Here is a 24,354-nt window from a genome sequence, read left to right as displayed (position 1 = left end):
CGATTTTCAGAAATGTAAAAATCTCTATGTTTAGAAAAGTTTTGCAGTTTGGTACTTTGCTGTAGAAAGACGTCTTTATCTTGGTTGTTTTCGTCAGAATGTGTACTTTCCAAAAACATATGGTTTTGGGGGATCTTTGCTGTTAGGAGGGTCTTGAGGCACATAATATGAAGTCAAGGGTCTATGTTTACAGAAGGCGAATCGGCAGTAGAGAAAACTCATATTAACTATTTACATTTGGGGTCCGCACATGCCAGCTGCCTTGGGATATCAATGCATATTGGGCATAAAACTGTTCAGTAGACCCTTGGCATCAGTATTTATGGTGTTTTACAATTGTATGTAAGAAGTTGGGTGAAATAAATGCGGCCAATTGCAATATTTTTAGGCGATTTTCACAAATGTAAAAACCGTTGCTTATATTGCCAAATTTAGGAAAGGCTTGCGACTTGGTACTTTGGAGTACAAAGACATGCATACCCAATTTGGATTCACGGGAATGTGTAATTACCAAAAATATATGGTTTTCTGGGGCGAACATACTTTTTTCTACCTTTGCCCCCCCCCCCAAAACTATGTAAATGTGTTGATTTTGCAGTACCTGAAATGACAGACTATATGGGGGTCTTCCTTTTGGGGCCCCTATATGCCACGTGCTTGGGTACACCTATACATATTGGGCATCAAACTGTTCAGAGGACCCTAGGCTTTCATATTTGGGGTGATTTCTCTTGATACCTAAAAGTATGTGGGTAATACGATGCTGCAGGGTAGAAATTTTGAGGTGATTTTTGGAAATATCACCAAAATCACCAAATTTAGGAATGGTTTGCGGCTTTGTACTTTGTAGTACAAAGACATGCATACCCAATTTAGATTCGTGGGAATGTGTACTTTCCGAAAATATATGGTTTTCTTGGGTGAACTTACTTTTTTCTACTTTTGCCCCCCCCAAAACGATGTAAATGTGTTGATTATGCTGTACCTTAAATGACAGACCATACGGGGGGGGGTCTTCATTTTAGGGCCCCTATATGCCACGTGCTTGGGTACACCTATACATATTTGGCATAAAACTGTTCAGAGGACCCTAGGCTTTCATATTTGGGGTGATATGTCTTGATACCTAAAAGTATGTGGGTAATACCATGCTGCAGGGTGGAAATTTTGAGGTGATTTTTGGAAATGTCACCAAAATCACCACATTTAGGAATGGTTTGTGGCTTGGTACTTTGGAGTACAAAGACATGCATACCCAATTTGGATTCAGGGGAATGTGTACTTTACGAAAATATATGGTTTTCTGGGGTGAACGTACTTTTTTCTACCTTTGTCCCACCCCCAAACAATGTAAATGTGTTGATTTTGCAGTATCTGAAATGACAGACCATATGGGGGTCTTCCTTTTGGGGCCCCTGTATGCCACGTGCTTGGGTACACCTATACATATTGGGCATCAAACTGTTCAGAGGACCCTAGGCTTTCATATTTGGGGTGATTTCTCTTGATACCTAAAAGTATGTGGGTAATACGATGCTGCAGGGTAGAAATTTTGAGGTGATTTTTGGAAATGTCGCCAAAATCACCAAATTTAGGAATGGTTTGCGGCTTGATACTTTGGAGTACAAAGACATCCATACCCAATTTAGATTCGTGGGAATGTGTACTTTCCGAAAATATATGGTTTCTGGGGTGAACCTACTTTTTTCTACTTTTGACCCCCCAAAACGATGTAAATGTGTTGATTTTGCAGTATCTGAAATGACAGACCATATGGGGGTCTTCCTTTTGGGGGCCATGTCTGGCTCATGCTTGGGTACACCTATACATATTGGGCATCAAACTGTTCAGAGGACCCTAGGCTTTCATATTTGGGGTGATTTCTCTTGATACCTAAAAGTATGTGGGTAATACGATGCTGCAGGGTAGAAATTTTGAGGTGATTTTTGGAAACATCACCAAAATCACCAAATTTAGGAATGGTTTGCGGCTTTGTACTTTGGAGTACAAAGACATCCATACCCAATTTAGATTCGTGGGAATGTGTACTTTCTGAAAATATATGGTTTTCTGGGTTGAACGTACTTTTTTCTACTTTTGACCCCCCCAAAATGATGTAAATGTGTTGATTTTGCAGTACCTGAAATGACAGACCATATGGGGGTGTCTTCCTTTTGGGGCCCCTGTATGCCACGTGCTTGGGTACACCTATACATATTGGGCATCAAACTGTTCAGAGGACCCTAGGCTTTCATATTTGGGGTGATTTTGCTTGATACCTATAAGTATGTGGGTAATACGATGCTGCAGGGTAGAAATTTTGAAGTGATTTTTGGAAATGTCACCAAAATCACCAAATTTAGGAATGGTTTGTGGCTTTGTAGTTTGGAGTACAAAGACATGCATACCTAATTTAGATTCGTGGGAATGTGTACTTTCCGAAAATATATGGTTTTCTGGGGTGAACTTACTTTTTTCTACTTTTGACCCCCCCAAAACGATGTAAATGTGTTGATTTTGCTGTACCTGAAATGACAGACCATATGGGGGTCTTCCTTTTGGGTCCCCTGTATGCTACGTGCTTGGGTACACCTATACATATTGGGCATCAAACTGTTCAGAGGACCCTAGGCTTTCATATTTGGGGTGATTTCTCTTGATACCTAAAAGTATGTGGGTAATACGATGCTGCAGGTTAGAAATTTTGAGGTGATTTTTGGAAATATCACCAAAATCACCAAATTTAGGAATGGTTTTCGGCTTGGTACTTTGTAGTACAAAGACATGCATACCCAATTTAGATTCGTGGGAATGTGTACTTTCCGAAAATATATGGTTTTCTGTGGGGAAACTTATTTTTTTTACTTTTATCTGGAATTACAGAACTGATAGCTCAAATGAGGTGTCTACATTTTAGGGCCCCTATATGCCACATGCTTGGGTACACCTATAGATATTGGGCATCAAGCTGTTCAGTGCACCCCAGGCTTTCATATTTGGGGTGTTTTACATTGATAGCTAATGATGTGTGGGAGATATGATTCTGTAGATTGGAAGCTTTGAGGTCATTTTTCAAAAAATTCACCAATTTCTATAAAACATTATAACTTTAGGAAAGAATTGCAACTTGCTAGTTTGGAGTACAACGATATGTTTACCCATTTTTGATTCACCAGAATCTGTTCTTTCTAATAATGGGTAGTTTTCTAGGGTAAACCTACTGTTAGTGGAATGTTTGGCCTTGAAATCAGAAGTATGTCGTTATGTGGAGAGGTTCTTTGGAAATTTGGTAGTGTACTGCTTGTAGATTTTGATCTATACAAGTGAGAAATCTCCATAAAACTATATATATTTGGTATTGCCGCGTTCAGGAGACATAGACCTTTCCAAATCAGCTGTGTTCTCATACATAAAGTAAATAATGTTTCTGGTATATGTGATTGTTCTTTGTGAAACATGATTTTTTTTATTTTATTGGACACTTAGAAGCCTATATTTTTTTACAAAAGTAGAATTACACCAAAATTCTTGCATATTTTGAAAGTTCAGGTTGTCCTGAAATAAACAATATATTGTTTTCCTGGGTAAACTAAAAGACCGCCCCAGGAAAGGCCCTTAAAGTGAAAGAGTGCAAAATATCTAAAAACTGCTTGGCAGTAGATGTTCGCATCTAGGACAAAATGGCTGGCAGGGAAAGGGTTAAGATGAACCGTTTATACTGTGCTATATACAGTGACAGTGCTGGTGCCCCTCCAGCAATTTGTATGAGTGTGAACAGGTGAACAATGTGGCCAATTTCAATCTGGGTCTGAGGTGCGAACAGTACAGGCCTTTACGGGTGTTAACAATAGAGGCATTACATGTGTAAACAAAGTGTTTGCAGCCTTGTTAGTAAACATGCCCCTTGTTTGAGGTGTGAACAATGCAGGGGCCAGTTAATCTAAATACGAATACCTTTTAAATCTTACACAAAGGTCACAGCAGTCAGACTTTCATAAGGGGGGCCACACAAGGAGGGGCACAGGGTTGCCAGCTGGACAGCACTGTCCTAGAGACGCCCCTGTAATAGCAGAGTTGTCAGTTCAGATGAACCTTGTGGTGCAAAACATTTGTTCTTTAGGTATGTCCCTATATATTAAGATGCTAACTTAAAATAGATGTTGTTGAAAGGAGATTAAAAAGTGGGGTTGTGAACGCCAAGATAAAGTCAGCCACTTTCTTTGGGAATTGAGAATACTCTGAGAATATTTTTAACTTTCAAACAACTGGAGTATTAGGTTGTGAGCATTAGGTTGTGTTCTAGAAACAGTTCAATGCTTGTACAGGCGTGGGATCTGTTTCCCAGAATGCCCGGGACCTGGGGTTTTCTGGATAAGGGGTCTTTCCATAATTTGGCTCTCCATACCTTAAGTCTACTAAAAAAAATCATTTAACCATGAAATAAACCCAATATGATTGTTTTGCTGCCAATACGGATTAATTATATCTTAGTCGGGATACAGTATATGGTACTGTTTTATTATTACAGACAAAAAGAAAATCATTTTTAAAAATAAAAATGATTTGATTATAATGGAGTCTATGGGAGATGGCCTTTCTGTAATTTGGAGCTTGCTGGATATCGGGTTTCTGGATAACGGATCCCATACCTGTATTTCACAGATCTGCAAGGGCTCTGGCACATGGAGCAATTCAGAGTGTTTTGCCACCTGCATGATTTTCAACTCAGTGGCAATACATTTTATATTGCCTCTCAATCCATTAAATAGGTCAGTGAGCATTTCTATGCAATAATGAAGTGCATTATATGGGTCCCGACAGTTACCAGTGAAATGAATTGAGGAGAAATTCAGAACACAAATGGGCAGATTTATCAAAGGTCGAATTTCGAATTTATGTCAAATGGTTTTGTTTACTTAAATTCGAATACACTCACAACTCGAATGGGGGGTTATTTAAGAAAAAAAATTTGACCGTCTAATATTCAATCAAATAGCCCGACCCAAAAATTGTCAGGAAGGCAATTAACATATTCAAATTGTTCATGGACCTCTGCCATTAACTTTTAAATGATTTCAGCAGGTTTTAGGTGGTGATTATTGGGATTAGAACTGTTTCCATGGTTGAGGTTTGATAAATCTCACATTCGAATTTACATTCAAGATGGTGCTTTTAAATTCGAACGTGTTAATTTTGACTTAAAAAAAAAAATCAAAAATATGAATTCAAATTTACTATTCGACCCATAATAAATCTGCCACAAAATGTATTAGAAAGCCCCATCTCCCATAACCCTCTGTAATGCAGATGATACGACAGTCATGTTTTGCAAGTCCTGCAGTGTCAGCAACCTGATTGGCCAAATAATTTATTACCAGATACTGTAGCCAAATCACTTGCTGTATCATAAACCTAGAGACTATAAAGCTTGTTGGTCTTGACTCCCCGGTGATATACAGATTTTAAAAACAGAAGCTGTGTAGTGTGTATAGGTATATAGCCTATCCACTGCATATTTTAGTCTCTATGCAGCAGATACGGGGGGGGGGGGATGTTTCTTCAGCTAAAAAATGTAATTCTGTGTCACTGTGCGCGAGATGTAGCTCCTGCCTAATGGTGTCAGTGAGTACAGATCCTGCCAGTGACTGCCTATTTCTATAAAAACAGAATCTGCTGCAAGACGAGGTCTTTTTCCAAAGCGTGTTTGAACATATTTGAGTGGGATGTGGGCCGAATCACTCTCCATGTGCCACTTCTGTTTGTACTCAATGCCCATGAAAAGTAGTGAGGAATTCTAGGCACAAATATGAAACAAAAAACAGCCTGAAATCAGGGTTTCTGAATGCTTACACCATGTCCTCTTTTATACTGCAAAATTAGGAGGCAGTTTAATTGTGTAGTGACTTTGTCACTATGAAGAAAGGGTGGCCTCAGATCAACGGAGAAATGCAAGAGCTAAGGCATACTGTATATACATATATGTAGTCTGTGTCCTTATATTTTACTGTTTAAGTCAATATACAGGTATTGGATCAGTTATCTGGAAACCTGTATCCAGAAAGTTTTGAATTACTCAAAAGCTGTCTCCCATAGACTCCATTTTATCCAAATAATCAATTTTTTTAAATGATTTCCTTTTACTCTGTAATAACAAAACAGGACCTTGTACTCGATCCAAAGATACAATTAATCCTTATTGGAAGCAAAATTGGGTTTATTTAATGTTTACATGATTTTTTTAGTAAACTCAAGGTATGAAGATCCAAATTACGGAAAGATCTGTTATCCGGAAAGCCCCGGGTCCCAAGCATTCTGGATCACAGGTCCCATATCTGTATATGCGATTTGCAGATCCGCACTGTTTTATGAAGCATACTATCATATAAAAAAATGTCCTACCGTATATACTCGAGTATAAGCCGACACGAGTATAAGCCAAGGTACCTAATTTTACCTACGAAAACTGGGAAACTATTGACTGATGGTGACAGAGAATTGCCAAATGGATTACTGTGTGCATTGTCCCACCGTCCCACTACCATGTGCAGAGGGTGCTGTGTGATATTGCCATCACTGTTAATCTTTCGTATAACCAACAGAGGCCGCTGTGTGATATTGCCATCAATGTTAATCCTTCATATAACCAACAGAGGGCGCTGTGTGATATTGCAGTCACTGTTATTCTTTCATATAACCAACAGAGGGCGCTGTGTGATATTGCAGTCACTGTTATTCTTTCATATAACCAACAGAGGGCGCACTGTTATTATTTCATACAACCAACAGATGGCGCTGTGTGATATTGCAGTCACTGTTATTCTTCCATATAACCAACAGATGGCGCTGTGTGATATTGCAGTCACTGTTATTCTTTCATATAACCAACAGAGGGCGCAATGTTATTTTTTCATATAACCAACAGAGGGTGCTGTGTGATATTGCAGTCACTGTTATTCTTTCATATAACCAACAGATGGCGCTGTGTGATATTGCAGTCACTGTTATTCTTTCATATAACCAACAGAGGGCGCACTGTAATTCTTTCATATAACCAACAGAGGGTGCTGTGTGATATTGCAGTCTCTCCCCAAGCGAACTGTTGGTATAGGAATGATTAAAAGTGACTGCAATCTCAGCTACTGCCCGCTGACTCGTAAAACTCGGCTTATACTCGAGTATATATGGTATAATGAGTTTAGGAGCTACTTCAGATAGTAGTGAGATCTCATGAGACAAAGCCCAGACTGATCCTCAGCAGCTGCAGCTTGACTGTTCAGTTATTGACCTATAATAAACAAGAACCATGCATACCCTGTAAATTATATCCTTATAAACGGTGCTTAGTGATGTCATTGATTATAATCAGAGCTTAGTGATGTCATTTCTGTCACATGACTCACTGAAACTTTTGCATTATAATAAATAAAGTATCCCCTGTTGCAAAATATGAGGATATTAGAAGTAACCGCGAAGTAGAGTCCTGCGCGGGTTCATTTTTTGGGACCTGCAATCTGCAACCCGGACCCGCATTCTTACCCGCTTGGACCCGCTACCCGAACCGCAAGTACCTTATCCGCTGACCATCAAGAATCAGGAAGTTGTTAACCAGAAGTGACGTCAACGGAAGTAGACGTGACCAGAAAAAAGGAGTAGATATCGCTATTGAGAAGACCCGTGGCCCAACCCGCAGAACCGCTGACCCACGTCTATACCCGCACCCAGAACTTCTACCTGCAACCCGCAGGGTACCCCGCGGGTACCCTACCCTCTGCAGGACTCTACCTCAGAGTTCCATGACCGGTATAAAAACACTCACATGTTTTATATGGTTGTGGAACTCATAAGTAACTTATGATATCATTATATTTTGCAAGAGGGGGTACATTATTCACTATATAATCATACAATCACTTAGAGGAACTGGTACACTTACATTCACTCATTGGTTAAAATACAATTATTTCAATACAAAGGCAAATAATTGGCAAAATAATATTGTATGTCCATTCTAATGGTCCATGACCCTAATGATCCATGCGCCTTGGACTATTTGGGTCCAGGGAAATGTAATGTCTTAATGCATAATATATATACAGTAGGTGGGACCAGAAAATAACAAATGTGAAATGAGGGAAAACTTAAAATCAGGGGATGTAAAATTGAGGTTTCAATGTATGTAATATCTATGTGTTTATTTCTTTAGGGCGGAGAACATTGTTATTACCAAGGCCAAATAAGAGGAAAAGCCAAATCTTTTGTGGCTCTATCAACTTGCAATGGACTTCAGTAAGTCTCATTCTCTTCTACTGTCATTTGTTTCAAAATAATATCATCTGCATGGTCAGGGCAGTTCTGAGGGTGGAGGGTTTGTCTGCTAATGCCGCCCATTGGCATACTAGGGTGGTCTCCAGCCAAACCTTTTAGCCTACAGGTATGGGATCCATAATCCGGAAACCAATTATCTAGAAAGCTCCGAATTACAGAAAGGTCCTCTCCCAAAGTTTTGGACTCCAGTCCTTAAGAGGGATATAAATGAGCTGGAGAGAGTGCAGAGACTAAGTGCAACTAAATTGGTTAGAGGGATGGAAGAATTAAAGGGTAGACTGTCAAGGTTGGGGTTGTTTTCTCTGGAAAAAAGCCGCTTGCGAGGGGACATGATTACACATTACATGTAGATTAGAGGACATTATAGACAAATAGCAGGGGACCCTTTTACCCATAAAGTGGATCACCGTACCAGAGGCCACCCCTTCAGACTAGAAGAAAAGAACTTTCGTTTGAAGGGGGTTCTTCACAGTCAGGACAGTGAGGTTGTGGAATGCACTGCCGGGTGATGTTGTGATGGCTGATTCAGTTAATGGCTTTAATGGAGAAGGAAACCCCCTGGGCGCAAAACCCCTCCCCCTCCCCTGTGTTGCCCCCCCTCCCTCCTCCCCCCCTGGCCTACCTGTCCCCCTGGGCAAATGCCCCTAACTTGTTACTCACCCCTCTGCGCAGGTCCTGTCCACGGAGTTCACAGGCGCCATCTTCTCCCACGTGGTCTTCTTCCTGTTTTGACCGGCGTCTTCTGGCGCATGCGCAGTAGATCCGTACCTGTAAATGTTCCTACTGCACATGCGCCAGAAGACGACTATTCGACCATTCGATAGTCGAAGTACTGTCTCTTTAAAAAATTCTTCGACCCCCTAGTTCGCCACCTAAAACCTACCGAGGCCAATGTTAGCCTATGGGGAAGGTCCCCATTGGCTTTCTAGCAATTTTCTGATCGAAGGAATATCCTTCGATCGATGGATTTAAAATCCTTCGAATCGTTCGGTTCGAAGGATTTAATCGTTTTTAATCGATTATTCCTTTGATCGTTCGATCATAGGAATAGCGCTAAATCCTTCGACTTCGATATTCGAAGGATTTCAATTCGGCTGTCGAATACCGAGGGTTAATTAACCCTCGATATTCGACCCTAGGTAAATCTGCCCTCTAGTATCAGAGCATGTGATATTCTGTCAATTCTGATGAGTAATTAATTTGTTTTTTGGCTTTGCTAAAATGAATCTAGGTATGAAAAACAGTAGTTATATTCTCTAAGGAAAATATTTCATCTCATACAATATTTACTAAACTCCGAATTTGTGATTTTTTAAAATAAAATCTGTAATTTATTAAACCCAGAGGATGGAAAAGTCAGAATCTGAAAATCCTGCATCTCAGACCTGTCGAGGTTGCATAGAAGTCAATGGGAGACTTTTGATGTGCACTGGGTTTCGTGCAATACCCTGAAGTTTTCGGGTGAAAATTGCGAAAAAATATTGAAAATCTGATAAAAAAATCCATAAAAATTGTGAAAAACTGATTTTTTCCCGCAAAGCAAATTTTCGAGAAAATATAATAATAAATAAGCATAAAAACCCGAGCAGATTTGATCGGAGTTTGTAGTAGAAAATATTGAGATAAATTCGCACTTTGATAAATACCCCCCTTAGTGTAGGATTGTGATGTTCTACCTACAGCTTAGAGGACCGCTGCCATCTTCTGGTTATTTTGCAGTAAGACATTGGCCTTGCTCATAGAAAAATGTTTGGCATGATCTTTACACCCCTGTATATTTTATTCTTCCAACAATAAAACTGAACATTGTCATATGGGGGGGTGTAAGATATTTTTTCCAAACACAGTGGCATAAGTGTAGGAGAAAAGAACAGCGTGGGCTCCCACTGAATGCTCTAGAGATTGTTGGCGCTGATATTTCAGTTGTAGTTATGACATTAGAATGCCTTGTTATTGTTTTGCTTACAGATCTATAATACCATCTGGCCACTAATTAGGATATTGTATTGATGTCTACTTTGCAAATTCTCTCCGGCTTTTTAAGGCAGACTTTAGAAAGCAAAAGCCGGTCGTTGGTCAGGCAAGCAGGGGTTAGGATCTGGAAGCTGATACAGGTATATGTTCGGAAACCGATACCTTTATCCAGAGGGCGGAAAACCCATTATCCAGAGGATCGGAAACCCATTATTCAGAGGGCCACCTCCCATAGACTTCATTATAAACAAATAATAATTTTCCTTTTCTCTTTAATAATAAAACAGTACCTTGTACTAGAGTCCTGCAGCGGGTTGCTACCCGCGGGTTTCCCGCAAAAACCTGCGGTACCCTGCGGGTAGAAGTTCCGGGTGCGGGTCTAGACGCGGGTCGTAGGTCAGCCACGGGTCTTCTCAATAGCAATTTTTACTCCTTTTTTCTGATGATGTCACTTTCGGTTTACAATGACAGCACTTCCTGTTTCTTGATGGCCAACAGCTCGGCGGTCTGGATTGCGGATAAGGTACTTGCGGGACAGGTAGCGGGTCCAAGCTGGTAAGAACGCAGGTTGTGGGTCTGGGTTGCAGGTTGCGGGTCGGGTACAGGTTCCAAAAAATGGACCCGCACAGGACCTTGTACTTGATCCCAACCAAGATATAATTAATCCTTATTGGAAACCCCAGGTCTCAAGCATTCTGGATAACAGGTCGCATCCCTGTACCTAGTCCAACACAGGTTGATCTTTAGCTGATGTGACCACCCAAATGGTGGGTCAGGTTGGGCTGATAAATTTATTAGGACTCTAGGCCAATGATTGGATCAGGAGAATTGAATGTATACACAGCCCGATGCAGCCCTTACGTAGTTGGATTTTCTTTCCTTTCTGATCAGTATTTGGTCCAGCAGCAGCCAATTGCTAGTACAGGTATGGGACCTATTATACAGAATGCTCAGGACCTGGGGCTTTCTGGATAACGGATCTTTCTGTAATTTGGATCTTCATACCTTAAATCTAATAGAAAATCATGTAAACATTAAATAAACCCAATAGGCTTGTTTTGCATTCAGTAAGGATTCATTATATATTAGTTTGGATCAAGTACAAGTTACTGATTTATTATTACAGATATAAGGGAATCATTTTTAAAAATTTGGATTATTTGGTTAAAATGGAGTCTATGGGATACGGGCATTCCATAATTCAGAACTTTCTGGAAAACGGGGTTTCAGATTACTGATCCCTACCTTTATGTCCAACATTTTATTTTTCATGGCATGTCCCACTGTTAGGATGTAACTACCTTTACTTGTAGGGTATCCATATCTAGGTCAGTACAGGACACTTTAAGTAGAATAAAAGTGGTCCTTTAGAAGTAAACCAACCCAACTGTAACAATTTTAACTTCATTTGCTACCAACTGTTTCTATTGCCCATTTCCGCAGTCTTGATTTTTCGTTAAAGGGCATGTAAAGTCTAAAATAGAATAAGGCTAGAAATGCTGTATTTTGTATACTAAATATAAACATGAACTTACTGCACCAAAAGCCTAATCAAATAATTTATGCTTTCAAAGTTGGCTACAGGGGGTCACCATCTTGTAACACCATCTTTGCAAGACCAAGACTGTGCACATGCTCAGTGTGGTTTGTGCTGCTTAGGGATCATCATAAACAAAGCTGCTTGAGTTCTGCATGGCTGGGAAGTAAGGCAGGGGCTCCCTCTGCTGTTCATAAGTATGATTGTTTCCCTGCTCAGCAATTAGGGACCGTCTGACAATTCCTATCCACAGCAGTAAATGAAGGGAGAATTTCACTGCATACAGTCAGGTTTCTTATAAAAACAGCACACATTTTTTAATTAAAGTATACTGGAGATAGGTTTCTTTTTCATTAAAGAAAGTAAAAATGGGATGCCTTTACATGCCCTTTAATTCTTTGTCAATTCAAACATTTTTATTTTTACAGTGGGATGTTCTGTGATGGAAACCACACATATCTTATTGAACCAGGAGAGAAGTACAACCCAAATGTAAGTGAGAGGGGGGGGGGTTTATATATTACATTTTTGGCTAACTACCTGTATATTGGAAACATTTTTATTTCGCACAGTTTTTATTTTTATACTGAACAATTCCTTTAACATAACAGTTGAAATGATACAACCACATTCCCATGAGCAAGGGCCGGAACTAGGGGTAGTCAGAAGAGGAAAGGGGGCACATACCTCTTTTGCCTGCCTTCCCCTAGTTTCGGCCCATCTGTAAGTCCATGGGGGGTGCAAGACGTTCCAAGGAAACAAGTGGGGGTGTTCTGATAGCAATGTGTCAGTATTGCTAAGAAAGGAATGAGCCCAATTTCTTTTTGTGGAAATACAGACCCATGCCACTCATATCCCAGTGGAAGTCACTGCAGATGACTCTAAGAGCAAAGATCACTCGTGTCAGTCTGTTAAGCAGGAGGTGGTGGGATAACACTGCTCCTGCAGGTACCACTAGACTTTTGGGGGCCAGTAGTAATACAGACATGATCCTAATCATTTAATATGAAAGTACTGATAATACTTTAAGCCTTTTAACAATTCAAAGCAATGCTTGGAAAGTGCAACATGTTCCTGAGCAATACACGCCTACCCGTGGAGTCTGTAATGCCTTATCATATCTCAACCCATTAAAGTCAACCAGAGATACAGAGGCAGGAGGTTTGCCTAAATTCTCCATAAGACTGCAGTCATACACATTCCCATGTGACAGGAGCCTACCAATATGGCTATCATCACTCCCAAAAATGTCTCTGTATGCACATTAGAAAAAAAAATTCAACGAAGGAAGCAATAGTTTTAGGAACTAGTGTGCATGCACCAGTGAACATGACGTTAGCTGTTTCCTTCTCCTGCTGTATAACGCTCCAATGCTTTTTATTGTGTGCTCCGAAATCCTACATTTACTACTGTACATCAAGCAGCAGTGATACTTCTGCCTCTGTTTGTACTAGGGATGCACCGAATTCATTATTTTGGATTCGGCCAAACCCCTGAATCCTTTGCGAAAGATTCGACCGAATACCGAACAGAATCCTAATTTGCATGTGCAAATTAGGGGTGGGAAGGGGAAAACATTTTTTACTTTCTTGTTTTGTGTCAAAAAGTCACGCGATTTCCCTCCCTGAACCTAATTTGCATATCCAAAGTTGGATTCGATTTGGCCGGGCAGAAGTATTCCGCCGCATCCTGGATTTGGTGCATCCCTGGTTTGTACAGGTACTGTAAATTATTTTGTTGTAAAGAGCACAAAGAAATTGAACCCTTAGTTTCCCTTTCATAGGAGAATAGGGGTTAAATATCCTTAGAAAATGAAGCATTTATCAGTGTCATTGAAAAGAAACTTAACATGCCTAGCCAGCCTTATACTTTTTAAATTTAGGGATTTTTTTTCCTTTTAAGAGCAGCCAAGACAAAGCGTGAGATCTATTATTTGTTAAAAACTTTTTATTGAACATATGCCAATAACAGTAATAATTACATACTGAGCCCATCAGTGGCACAGAAATGGACTCGCACAGATGTAATAGGCGCACAAATATAATGAGCACATGAAATATATCAATAGCAAAAGCAGTGTGAGTAACAACCATGTGCGGCAGAGAGATATATACATCATACATACAGTTTTACTGCAGTGCCCAGGGAAACAAATATTCTGTATTGCCCAACCCTTATGTCTTGCTTGTGTTCAACTCAACTCAACTCTGCCCAGTGTTGTAGGGCTGCTGCAAAACCCAAGTGATTGGAGTTTTTGCTTTACCCCTAAGCCCACCATGACTGCAGCCAGAGTAGAAACAGACCAAAAATTGGTAAATACAGTCACATGGAAGGACGAGGTCTTTGAATTTTTTTTTTTAAAGACAGAGGAATAGGAGTAGAATCACTAAAGGATGAAGTGGCTAACGCTATCGACAATTCATCAGCGTTGCCACCCGCAGGGACATTGGCAATTCACTAACAGGCGCCAATTCGCTAGTGAGAGAGACCGTTTGCTAGATTTCGTTCGCACTCTATCGCCAGGCGACTTTTTGCTCTGGCGAAATGTAATTACTCTGCAAATTTAGTAAAGTGCAGATTTTACTGAATGTTACCTTTTTTGCCAGAGTTAACTTTGCCAACTCAGACCAGGCGAAGTGCTAAAAAGAAGCTAGATTTTCCTCAATCGTCTGTCACTTACATCATATCCTGTGTGCCGAAAATGCATTAAAGTTCCAAAAACCAGTTTTCTCCAGACATTTCATAACATATGGAACATACATTTTACAGTGGGCTCATGTGTAGGGCATTATATTAACTCTCTTGTCTTTATTAAGGTTTCCTGGACATGTGTAATAAAAAGTGGTAACTTCAAGCATTTGCACCAACATTTATAATAAAGACCTCCATACAACTTTAAATTATCCGCCTTATGCTAATTGACCTAAGCACAAAATCAGTAGCGAAGTGAAAAGTCGCCAACGTTCGTGCCCATGACGAAACTCTGCATATTAGTGAACTGGCGAAGGCGTAGCGCATTTGTGCCTGGTGAACTGGTGCAATCGGACGATGGCGAAAATTCACCAGTTAGTGTATCTACCCCATAGAGTGTTCTAAAAAGGGTTATGTACAGGAGTCAGAAGCGACCATGTAATGACACCAACCCAGCAAAAAAATTAAAAAAAAAAAAAAATACAATAAAAAATTGCTTACTTAGGCATTTTAGACAATTAAAAAATTGCAGTCTCTTGAGTGTTTAGTCTTAGAGGCAAAACATATCTTTTTCTGCCACTAAATAAGACCATAATGAATTGTTAGTGCTATTGATATCCACAAAAATACCCTGGTCAGAGCAAGGCACATGGCAGCTCCTACACATATGTAAATCAAAATTACGCAGAGACTAAAAATATTGCTAAAAAAAGGTAACCTGCGAAAATGGGTATTGGAAGTAAAACACAAAATCATGTTTCAAGGGGAAGTAACACAAAGGCTCTTTCTGACCTGATTCGCCAAACAGCACTATATCATTTACTGCAATGCTGTTGGTTAAGTTTTGACTATTGTTACATCTATATAAAATATGAACACACCACATTATTCTATAGTATAAAAATCTTACAGCCTATACAGGATCAGGTTATAATGATGTATATTTTGGGGAATGACCCAACCAGAACTGTATAAAATAGACTTACAGTCACACATTTTTCTCCAAAAAAACTAGTTTCCTTTTAATGCATGTTCTAAGCGCACAATTTCACGGCAGATAATGTCTACAGTGCATTACACAATTCATTTAGCAGCAGCTTTGCTCAATATACTGTACTGGAACTGGATATACAACCAAAATATAAAGGAGACATTTCATAGGAATGCACTATATCTGTACTAAACAAAATGCCATTGATTTAATCTATTTATGTAAACAAATGTCACATCATAAACCATATAACAGTTAATCCAGCAGTTATGAACTACTGTTCCCAGCACCCTCTCTCAGTAAACAGCTAGTTCCGGACGCTGACAGATACAGAGTGAGGGATGCTCCTTTCATAATTGCAGCTGAAACTGAATTGAAGGCAAATACATAAAAATTAAGCTTTTCAAAAATCAATGAGGGAACACATTCGTTTTAAAAAATATAAATACTGTTACTCATTACAGACTTACACTACTAAAAGTAACGTGCTGCTGTATGATACTGTTACTGTTACTACAAATACAGGAAAATTAAATTTTTGCTCCAGTTCATCAAAATAAATTCAGAAAAAAATTCAGTGTTACTGTACCGTTGCCAAGCCTTGGGATAAGATACTAAAATCACTTAGCAACCATCCAACAGGCTCAAAACCCTGATTTTATAATCCCATCATGCAAGAGTAGATGGCTCCAGCATTCCTGAGACCTTTTTCCCATTCCTACCAAATGTTCTGTGGCTATAGCAGCTCATACACTTAGGGACAGATTTATTAAGGGTCGAATTGAAAATTCAAATTTTCAAAAAATTTTTTATGGTTAAAACTGTCAAATTCGACTAAGGAATTATCCAAATTCAATTCGATTTTTTTTTTTAAAAAAAATTCAAATTTGATTTTCAAGATTTATCAAAATTGAGATTTATTGAATTTATTCGCCACCAAAAGTCTGCCGAATTACTGTATAAGGCAATGGGAGAGGTCCAGTGACCAAATTGGAGATGTTTGTAGCCTTCCTGACATTTGAGGTTTTTTTCAGAGAAAAAACTCGAATCGAGTCTGGTCGAATTTGAATCAAATTTAATTTCAGTCTTCGGGTGGGTAAAATTCACCTGAGTTTCAGATATTCAATTTTTTTACTAAATATCCCTCCCAGTCGAATTTCAAATATAGTCAAATTTAAGGGAGTTTAAAAAAAAAAAAAAAAAAAAAAAAAAATCACATGAATTCGAAATTCAACCCTTGATAAATGTGCCTCTCAGTAATGGTTGGCCAATATTATAATTTTTAATCATATTTCCGGTCACTCAGCGTAAGCCCTCGGGTAAGTTTTGAGAAATCCCATAAGTCTGTTTGTGAAGGCTAAAAGTATTGTTCGCTACATTCCCATAATAAATAATATGGGGGTAATGTGTAATAAAGTGTGCACAAGTTCTAGAAATGTAGCCAATCAGATGGTAACGTTTAATGGTCTGAGGTTTGCAAGCAAATCCCAAGGTTGCTCGGGGTTACTAGCTCTGGAGCAACCACTGCCCTTATTTTTGTATTATTCACTCAGGGTCATTTATCAACAATGGCCAAATTTACCCATGGGCAGTAACCCATGGCAACCAATCAAATTGCTGCATTCATTGTTCTACTTGCAGCTGGCTTTAAAAAGCTAATCACCAATTGGTTGCTATAGCTAACTGCCCATGGGCAAAGCCCAGTGTTGATAAATGAGCCCCACTACGTTTTTATATGACTGTAACTGAATTTTAGGTTTAGTAGTCCTTAGGCATTATTTACAAGATGGTGATTGTGCTTAGATCTGTGTCCAAGTTGGACCAACCAATCGTAGCACTACTGGTGTACTGTACCACACCGTAGCAGGTTGCACATGAGAAAAAAAAAAAAATAGAAGTGGAGGCAAAATGAAGGAATGTACATTACAATTGACAAAATATATATACATACATAAGACGAGATGTACCATGAAAGTTCCTAAGCACAGGCATGCATATGTTAGGCAGTGTGTGTAACAACAGGAATGTCTATCTCGATGGCGGACATGCGGGAGCGGGACTGGTAGGACGGGGGCACGTAGCTGTGCATACTAGGGACGTGGGAATACAAGGGCTGCCAGAATGGAGAGGGCAGAGATTTGCAGGCACAATACCACAGAAACAATAGCAGAGCAGTAAAGAACATGCCCCCGGAACTGCCAATAGCCACAAAAACAGCAATGTCGTAAGTAAAGTAGGGCCCATACTTGACATTTAGAACTCCATTGTAAAACACAGACCAGATGGAGGGCATAATGCTCATGATCCCTGCTAGTATATATAACAGCCCTGCCACAAGATGGCACCCAGAACTGTTAATGAGACATTTGACCAGCTTTAGGTTTGGCACACTTGAGCTAAAGGTGGTGTTACAGATTCCAGTCAGGCACAGTATGAGTGCGGAGGCAGCGGTCAGGATGCTGAAGGGCAGAGCGAATTGCAGAACACGTATGTCCAGCTGGTCCACGCTTGCGTACCAATCCATATCATACATCATGCAATCCCTGCTCCACTCCAAGCGTGTGCATTTCACCCACAGCCCAATGCTGACAGTCAGGTTTTTCTCATTCCGGTTGTAAGTGTAGAGTTTCATTTGCCTCCATTGAGGCAGCAGAGTCGCAGCAAAGAGCCCCGAGATGGAGGCCGTCCCGCATACAAAGGCGAATAAGGTCACTGCGTGGACTTCCTGACAGCCCATTATGCTCCTCGAAAAGCCTGGCGGACAAAGAAAACAGAGACAATGTTGAAATGATGATTTTTTTATTGTTCCACAAATAATTGCTTTTAAAGGAATAGTAACACGAAAAAATTAAAGTGTGCAAAAGTAATGGAAATATAGTGTTCAGAAACTCTGCACTGGTAAAACTGGTGTGTTTGCTTCAGAAACACTACTATAGTTCATACAAACAAGTTGATGGTTGAAATGATGGTTGATCCCAATGTTATTAATAGGGCAAAAAGATAAATATATAGGAAGGCCGGTATTTTTTTTCAAGAAAACGTGGCAACCCTATATATGGCACAGGTTAAATAGTGGATAACAGATAACACCATTATGTACTACAGAGCTTATCTGCTGTGTAACCTGAGCCTTTTCTCCTTTGAATGGCTGCCCCCATTGCTACACAGCAGCTTATTTATATAAACAATAGTAGTGTTTCTGAAGCAAACACAACAGTTTTACCAGTGCAGGGCAATACTGCATTATATTTGTAATGGGGATGCACCGAATTCAGGATTCGCCCTTTTTCAGCAGGATTAGGATTCAGAGTCTTTCTGCCCGGGCTGAACCGAATCCAATTTTGCATATGCAAATTAGGGGTGGGGAAGGAAATTGCGTGACTTTTGTCACAAAACAAGGAAGTAAGAAATGTTTTCCCACCCCGAATTTGCATATGCAAATTAGGATTTGGGGGTTCTGTATTCAGCCAAATCTTTCATGAAGGATTCTGGGGGTTGGCCAAATCCAAAAAAGTGGATTTGGTGCATCGTAATTTGTATTACTTTAAAACACTTTCATGTTTTGATGTTACTGTTCCTTTAGGTTCCTGCAATTCCACAATGTACAATATATTTACCCTCATCCCTGAATGAAGCATAGTATCAGCTGTAAGTGAAAGCCGGTGGGAGGAAAGAATGCCGCTATCTATCACTGCAGCAGATAACACCCACGTACATATTGTTCACTAAACCAGCAAGTGCCAGCCAGTAAATGCATGCCAACAGTGTTCATCTGTTTTATGCTCTTCATGGGCCTAAAATCAGTCACATTTAGCAGAGAATGTCCTACAAATGTTCCCCTTTCCACACTTCAGCATTGACAGGCGCAGGTTCTCCTTTTTGGGGGGGAAAGCCCTCACCGGCCTGGGTAATTTTCTAAAGAAACACCATACTGTAACCGTACCTGTCACTTTTAGGCATCTCTCTCCAACGGAGACTCCACACATGCAACACAATAAAGGGTTCTGGGTTGTTTTTTTTTTAAAGAACACTTTTTTCAGATTAATTGTTTACACATTGTTCCCCAGAAATAAAGACTTTTTTCAATTACCTTCCATTTTTTACCGTCTTTTCAAAATCTAAGTTTAAAGTTTAAGGGTAGAACTACATGGATGTTTTTTGGCGCGATCCGAAACGCTGCAACAAAGCGCCGGCGTCACATTGCATATGATGGAAGTAAGGTAAGTAATGGAAATGTCGGATTAACACTGCGACTTCATCCGACATTTCCATTACTTATTTCCATCGCATGCGATTTGATGTCGGCGTATTGTTGCAGCTCGTCGGATCACGCCAAAAACGTCCATTTAGTCCTACCCTAAGGTTTCTTACTCTGGCAGCTCAGTAATTCAGGTGCAGTTTCTGCGCTGTTAGAATTTTGCAACATTTAGAGGCACATTTATCAAAGGTCAAATTTTAAATTCATGTCCGTTTTTGAAAACTCCCCTAAGCTCCCATAAATTCGACCAATCGAAATTTAAAAAACAAACAAAAAAAACTCATTTTAAAACTCGGATGAATAAAATCGACCCAAAAACTCGAATTTCATTCAAATTTAAAAAACTTGATTACAGTTTTTTCTCCGAAAAAAAATCTTGAATGTCAGGAAGGCCGCAAACAAATCCAAATTGATCCCATGACTTCTCCCATTAACTTAAAAAGCAATTCAGCAGGTTTTCGGTGGCGAATAGTTGAATTCGAGTTCCTAAAGGGCCAGAGTATGATAAATCTCACAGTTCAAATAAAAAAATAATCTAATTTGAATAACTCCTGTTGAATTTGACCATAAATTTTTTTTAGAAAAGTCTAATTTAAAATTCGAATTTAATTCGAACCTTGCTAAATCTGCCCCTTAGTAGATACATTTCTCAGCAGCATCTCTGCCATATTAGCAACTATTGTATCAATTCTAACAGCTGCCTGTAATGAAACTCATGGATTCTGCTCAGCAGGGCCACAGAAAAGAAATGTATCAACTTAATGCATCGATTTAGAACTGTTTGCAGGGTCGACGACTTCCCCTCCCAGAGCTGCTTTAGAAGGTGATAAAATGACACTTTACAGTTCAATATTAGAAAAACAGTCACACATAGAAAATGTAAAGTAATTGGAAAAGTCTTTATTTCTGGTGATCTATCTGAGACCAACTGAAAAACGTGCTTTTCAACACAGTAACTAAAGGGTAGGGTTAAAAGTTAGGTACGGTCATAATGATAGTATCTCTTTAAATTTTATTTACTTGCCTGGTGGTTTCATAGGCTGGGTGTGTGCAGGGCTGGTTAACCTTCCCAAAGCCAGTCGTATAATGTCAGTAGACAAATAAGTGCTGATTACACGTCCCCACTGATATGGGAAGGGAAGCCTGCGTGGGAGTTTATTCATAGCAAGAGCAGTCTCTACAAGTAGCTGTCATTTATAGAAAGGGATTGCTGTACTCATTAGTTCCACATTTAACATTCATTTCATATGCAAAAGCCCAGCAGCTGATACATTTAGTTTCCCTGCAAGTTGCCCATCACTTATAAAGGCATGTGCTTGATCTTAACTCTCCTATATATTCAGGGAAGTATCTTACTCAGAACATGTTGATACTTGTTGTTTTAAAAGTCTGAACTTTTAGAATTCCATCCAGTAAGGTAGAATTTGCTTGTGTAAAAGGTTGAACTTCATGGGCATGTCTTTTTTTCATGCTCAGCTTCTAGAATACTTTGCATGGAATACGGTGCATTCTCGGTTACAGGGTATGTGATATTCACACTGTGCTCATGGTTTTCCTTTGAAACAATAATACAGGCGGTGGAACCTCCAGTATAGATACAAGGGCACTTTCACATAGACATAGTTGCAGTTTGGGGGCACCCTGCATTGTACCACTGTTTATTTCAGGCAGGACTGATTACAGAACCTTTAACCCCCCCACCAGCCAGCCAAATGATTGCCAGCAATGTAACCATAGAGATAAGATTCATGCCCAATCAACAACACACCCACCCAGTGTCAATGGGAACCAAAATGGGATATTCTTTATAAACTGGATTTCAAAGGGGAACTATCAAAAACGAACATTTAGGGGCACATTTACTTAGCTCGAGTGAAGGAATAGAAGAAAAAATACTTCAAATTTCGAACGTTTTTTCGGCTACTTCGACTTTGAATCGAACTAAAAATCGTTCGACTATTCGACCGTTCGATAATCTAAGTACTGTCTCTTTAAAAAAAACTTCAACCCCCTACTTCGCCAAGTAAAATCTAACGAACATCAATGTTAGCCTATGGGGAAGGTCCAACAAATTTCTGGTAGAAGAAAAATCGTTCGATCGATAGATTAAAATCCTTCGAATCTTTCGATCGTAATTGCGGTAAATCCTTCAACGTCGAAGGATTTAATTTCGACAGTCGAATATCGAGGGTTAATTAACCCTCGATATTAGACCCTAAGTAAATGTGCCCCTTAATATAAGCTTCATCATACTGAAATAAAACATTTTGTTAATACAATTAAATATTCTGCATATTTTCTGAAATAATCAAGTTTCTCTTCACTATCCCTCTCTCAGCATATGTTTCTCTTCATTCTGTTTTCATGCAGCAGTTGGGTGTCAGATATTTATTGACTATGAGATCCAGTATATCTTATTGGGGGGGAGGGGTTACTTCTTTTCCTAGCAGATGTATTAGAGCTCACTCAAATAACTGATTCCATTACAAAAAAATAAGTGCCTTTTGCACAAATTCTGCATGTAGAGAGACATGATGTCTAGTGATTTTTAATATAGTGAGCTCTAATACATCTTCTAGGAAGAAAAGAGCCCTTTATAAAGCTGGCCATAGAAGCAAAGATCCGATCGTACAAATCCTCGATTTGTATGATTTTCGAACCGTGTGTAGAGAGTCCCGACATTTTTCGTCCCACGGAGATTGGTCGTTTAGTCGATCCGCCAGGTTAAAAGATTTCTGTCGGCTGCCGATAATATCTCTGCACGTATTGCAGATTTCCAGTGGGAGACTGTCACCAGCTTTGTCGGACATAACTTTATTACGATTGCCGTCAGGGGCAGAACATCGGCCGATATGTTCTTTTACTACTTTATTTGGTCGGAATGGTTCGTGGCAGGTCGGGAGATGGGAAAGTCTGATCGTTTGAGGATTCAAACGATCGCATCTTTGCGTCTATGGCCAGCTTAAGGTATATTGGATCTAACTCTCAATGATTATCTGACAACCAACTCCTGAATGAAAAGAGAATGAAGAGAAACAGATGCTGAGAGGATAGTAAAGATAAACTTGATTATTTCAGAAACAGTACAGAATTTTTAATTGACTGTATTTAGAAAGTTTCTTATTTCAGTATGATAAAGCTTATATTAAATTTTCATTTTCACTATATTTCCCCTTTAAATAACAACTGGGGATACATTGGCAGGAGCATTCGGAGAGACTTCAAATGTCGCCCACTTGTTGTTGAGATGGTTTCTCTAGTTCAGTGCATCACCCACAGTAGGAAGTTAATAATTTACTGAAAGAAGGTACATTAACCAATACAGTGTATATTTTTCCCCTTCTTCCCTTTTCCGCCATCCCGGCAGTTCTGGGAGATGTCACCCTGAAGAAGAGAAGATTTGACGCCCTGGCGACTTATCTCCCTGAATCGCAGCGTGTCTCTGCCCTTAAGATTGCAATATGGAAAGCTGCTAAATAAATAGCCATATAACTCAAAAAACCACAAGTAAAAAAAAAAAAGGAAAACCAATTGCAGAGTATTTTAAGAATATCCCTGCCTACGTCATAGTAAAAGTAAATTTAAAGGTGAACAACCTCTTTTAAAGCAGCGGTGGGTGCAACCATATGGGGGGGGGGGATACATTTGGAATGTCCAGTCTACAGTCCAACAGCAGTTGTTTAGCTACAACTCCCTGCAGCCTTCTGCTGTTGCTATGACAATAAAGTGGCAGGCAGCAGGGGGCATTTGGCTGCCTAAGAGGTAAAGTGCAATAAGGAGGTTGGACAATTCCTACCAAAACAATCTCACATTTTAGGCAAAAATCAGCCACTATATAGCATATCAGAACTAGGTACCTAGTTTGGGATTTGTAGTTTCTCGACCTATCGCAGCAGCAGCAAATGATTAGCTCAAACAACCTATGCGCCTACACAATGCGACTGAATATGTAGCTGGCGAGAGGGCGATGCGCGGGTCGCGGTCAGTGGTCGGGCGAAGCACATATCCAGGTGACTAATCGCTAGGGACATGTTTAAGCTAAAGAAACAGGTAGGTAAGATAAAATGATAAATAAACCTACCAGCAAGCAAAGAACAAGCAGCGAGCTAAGCGCTCGACCTCCCACACAGCGCTCTGATCATGCGCAGCTTTTCTAAAGCCAAGCGTGCTGGGGATTGTAGTTTCGGCCGCAATTTCTCACGCAGCCAATACTGTTCCAGGAACCACGTTTCCCACAATGCATCGCACTCCAAGCACTTGTTTAGGGAAATCTAGACTTACCTATTGTGAGGGGTTGGGGCTGTTCTTTGGTAAATATTGGAAATTAGAAATGTAATGTATTATTATCCTACTGGATCATTATAATTCCCTCCACCTCGCCCATTGATTGTTATCGGATAAAAAGCCAATATTTTTTTCCTCACTGAATCAAAAATGTGATCTAATCTGCGTGGAGTATGTACAATTTAGGGATTTTAGATTGTAAACTTCACTGAGGCAGTAACTGATATATCATCTCTATAAAATGCTGCAGAATATTTTGGAGCTATATAAATAAAGGATAATAATCTGGAGGTG

General features: G+C 39.7%; 2 protein-coding genes across 5 annotated transcripts in view; one reads left to right on the top strand and one right to left on the bottom strand.

The window, feature by feature from the left end:
* Window positions 1-24,354, top strand: part of adam22.L (ADAM metallopeptidase domain 22 L homeolog) — a 128,490-nt gene that overhangs the window by 67,228 nt on the left and 36,908 nt on the right. For 3 of the 4 annotated variants that reach the window (XM_018266305.2, XM_018266306.2, NM_001087444.1), the window contains 2 exon segments: window positions 8,204-8,286; window positions 12,265-12,328. In XM_018266305.2, the coding sequence (XP_018121794.1) occupies window positions 8,204-8,286; window positions 12,265-12,328 (147 nt within the window). 4 annotated transcript variants of the gene reach the window in all.
* On the bottom strand, window positions 16,555-23,883 carry cldn12.L (claudin 12 L homeolog; the record flags this gene model as incomplete). The annotated part of the gene is given in 2 exon segments (NM_001092177.1): window positions 16,555-18,272; window positions 23,858-23,883. A coding segment is annotated over 1 exon segment (738 nt). The 3' UTR covers window positions 16,555-17,517.

This window comes from Xenopus laevis, chromosome 6L (assembly GCF_017654675.1).
Source record: "Xenopus laevis strain J_2021 chromosome 6L, Xenopus_laevis_v10.1, whole genome shotgun sequence".
Lineage (NCBI taxonomy): Eukaryota > Metazoa > Chordata > Amphibia > Anura > Pipidae > Xenopus > Xenopus laevis.
Note: the sequence above shows the minus strand (reverse complement) of the source record. Positions and strands in the feature narration are given on the sequence as shown.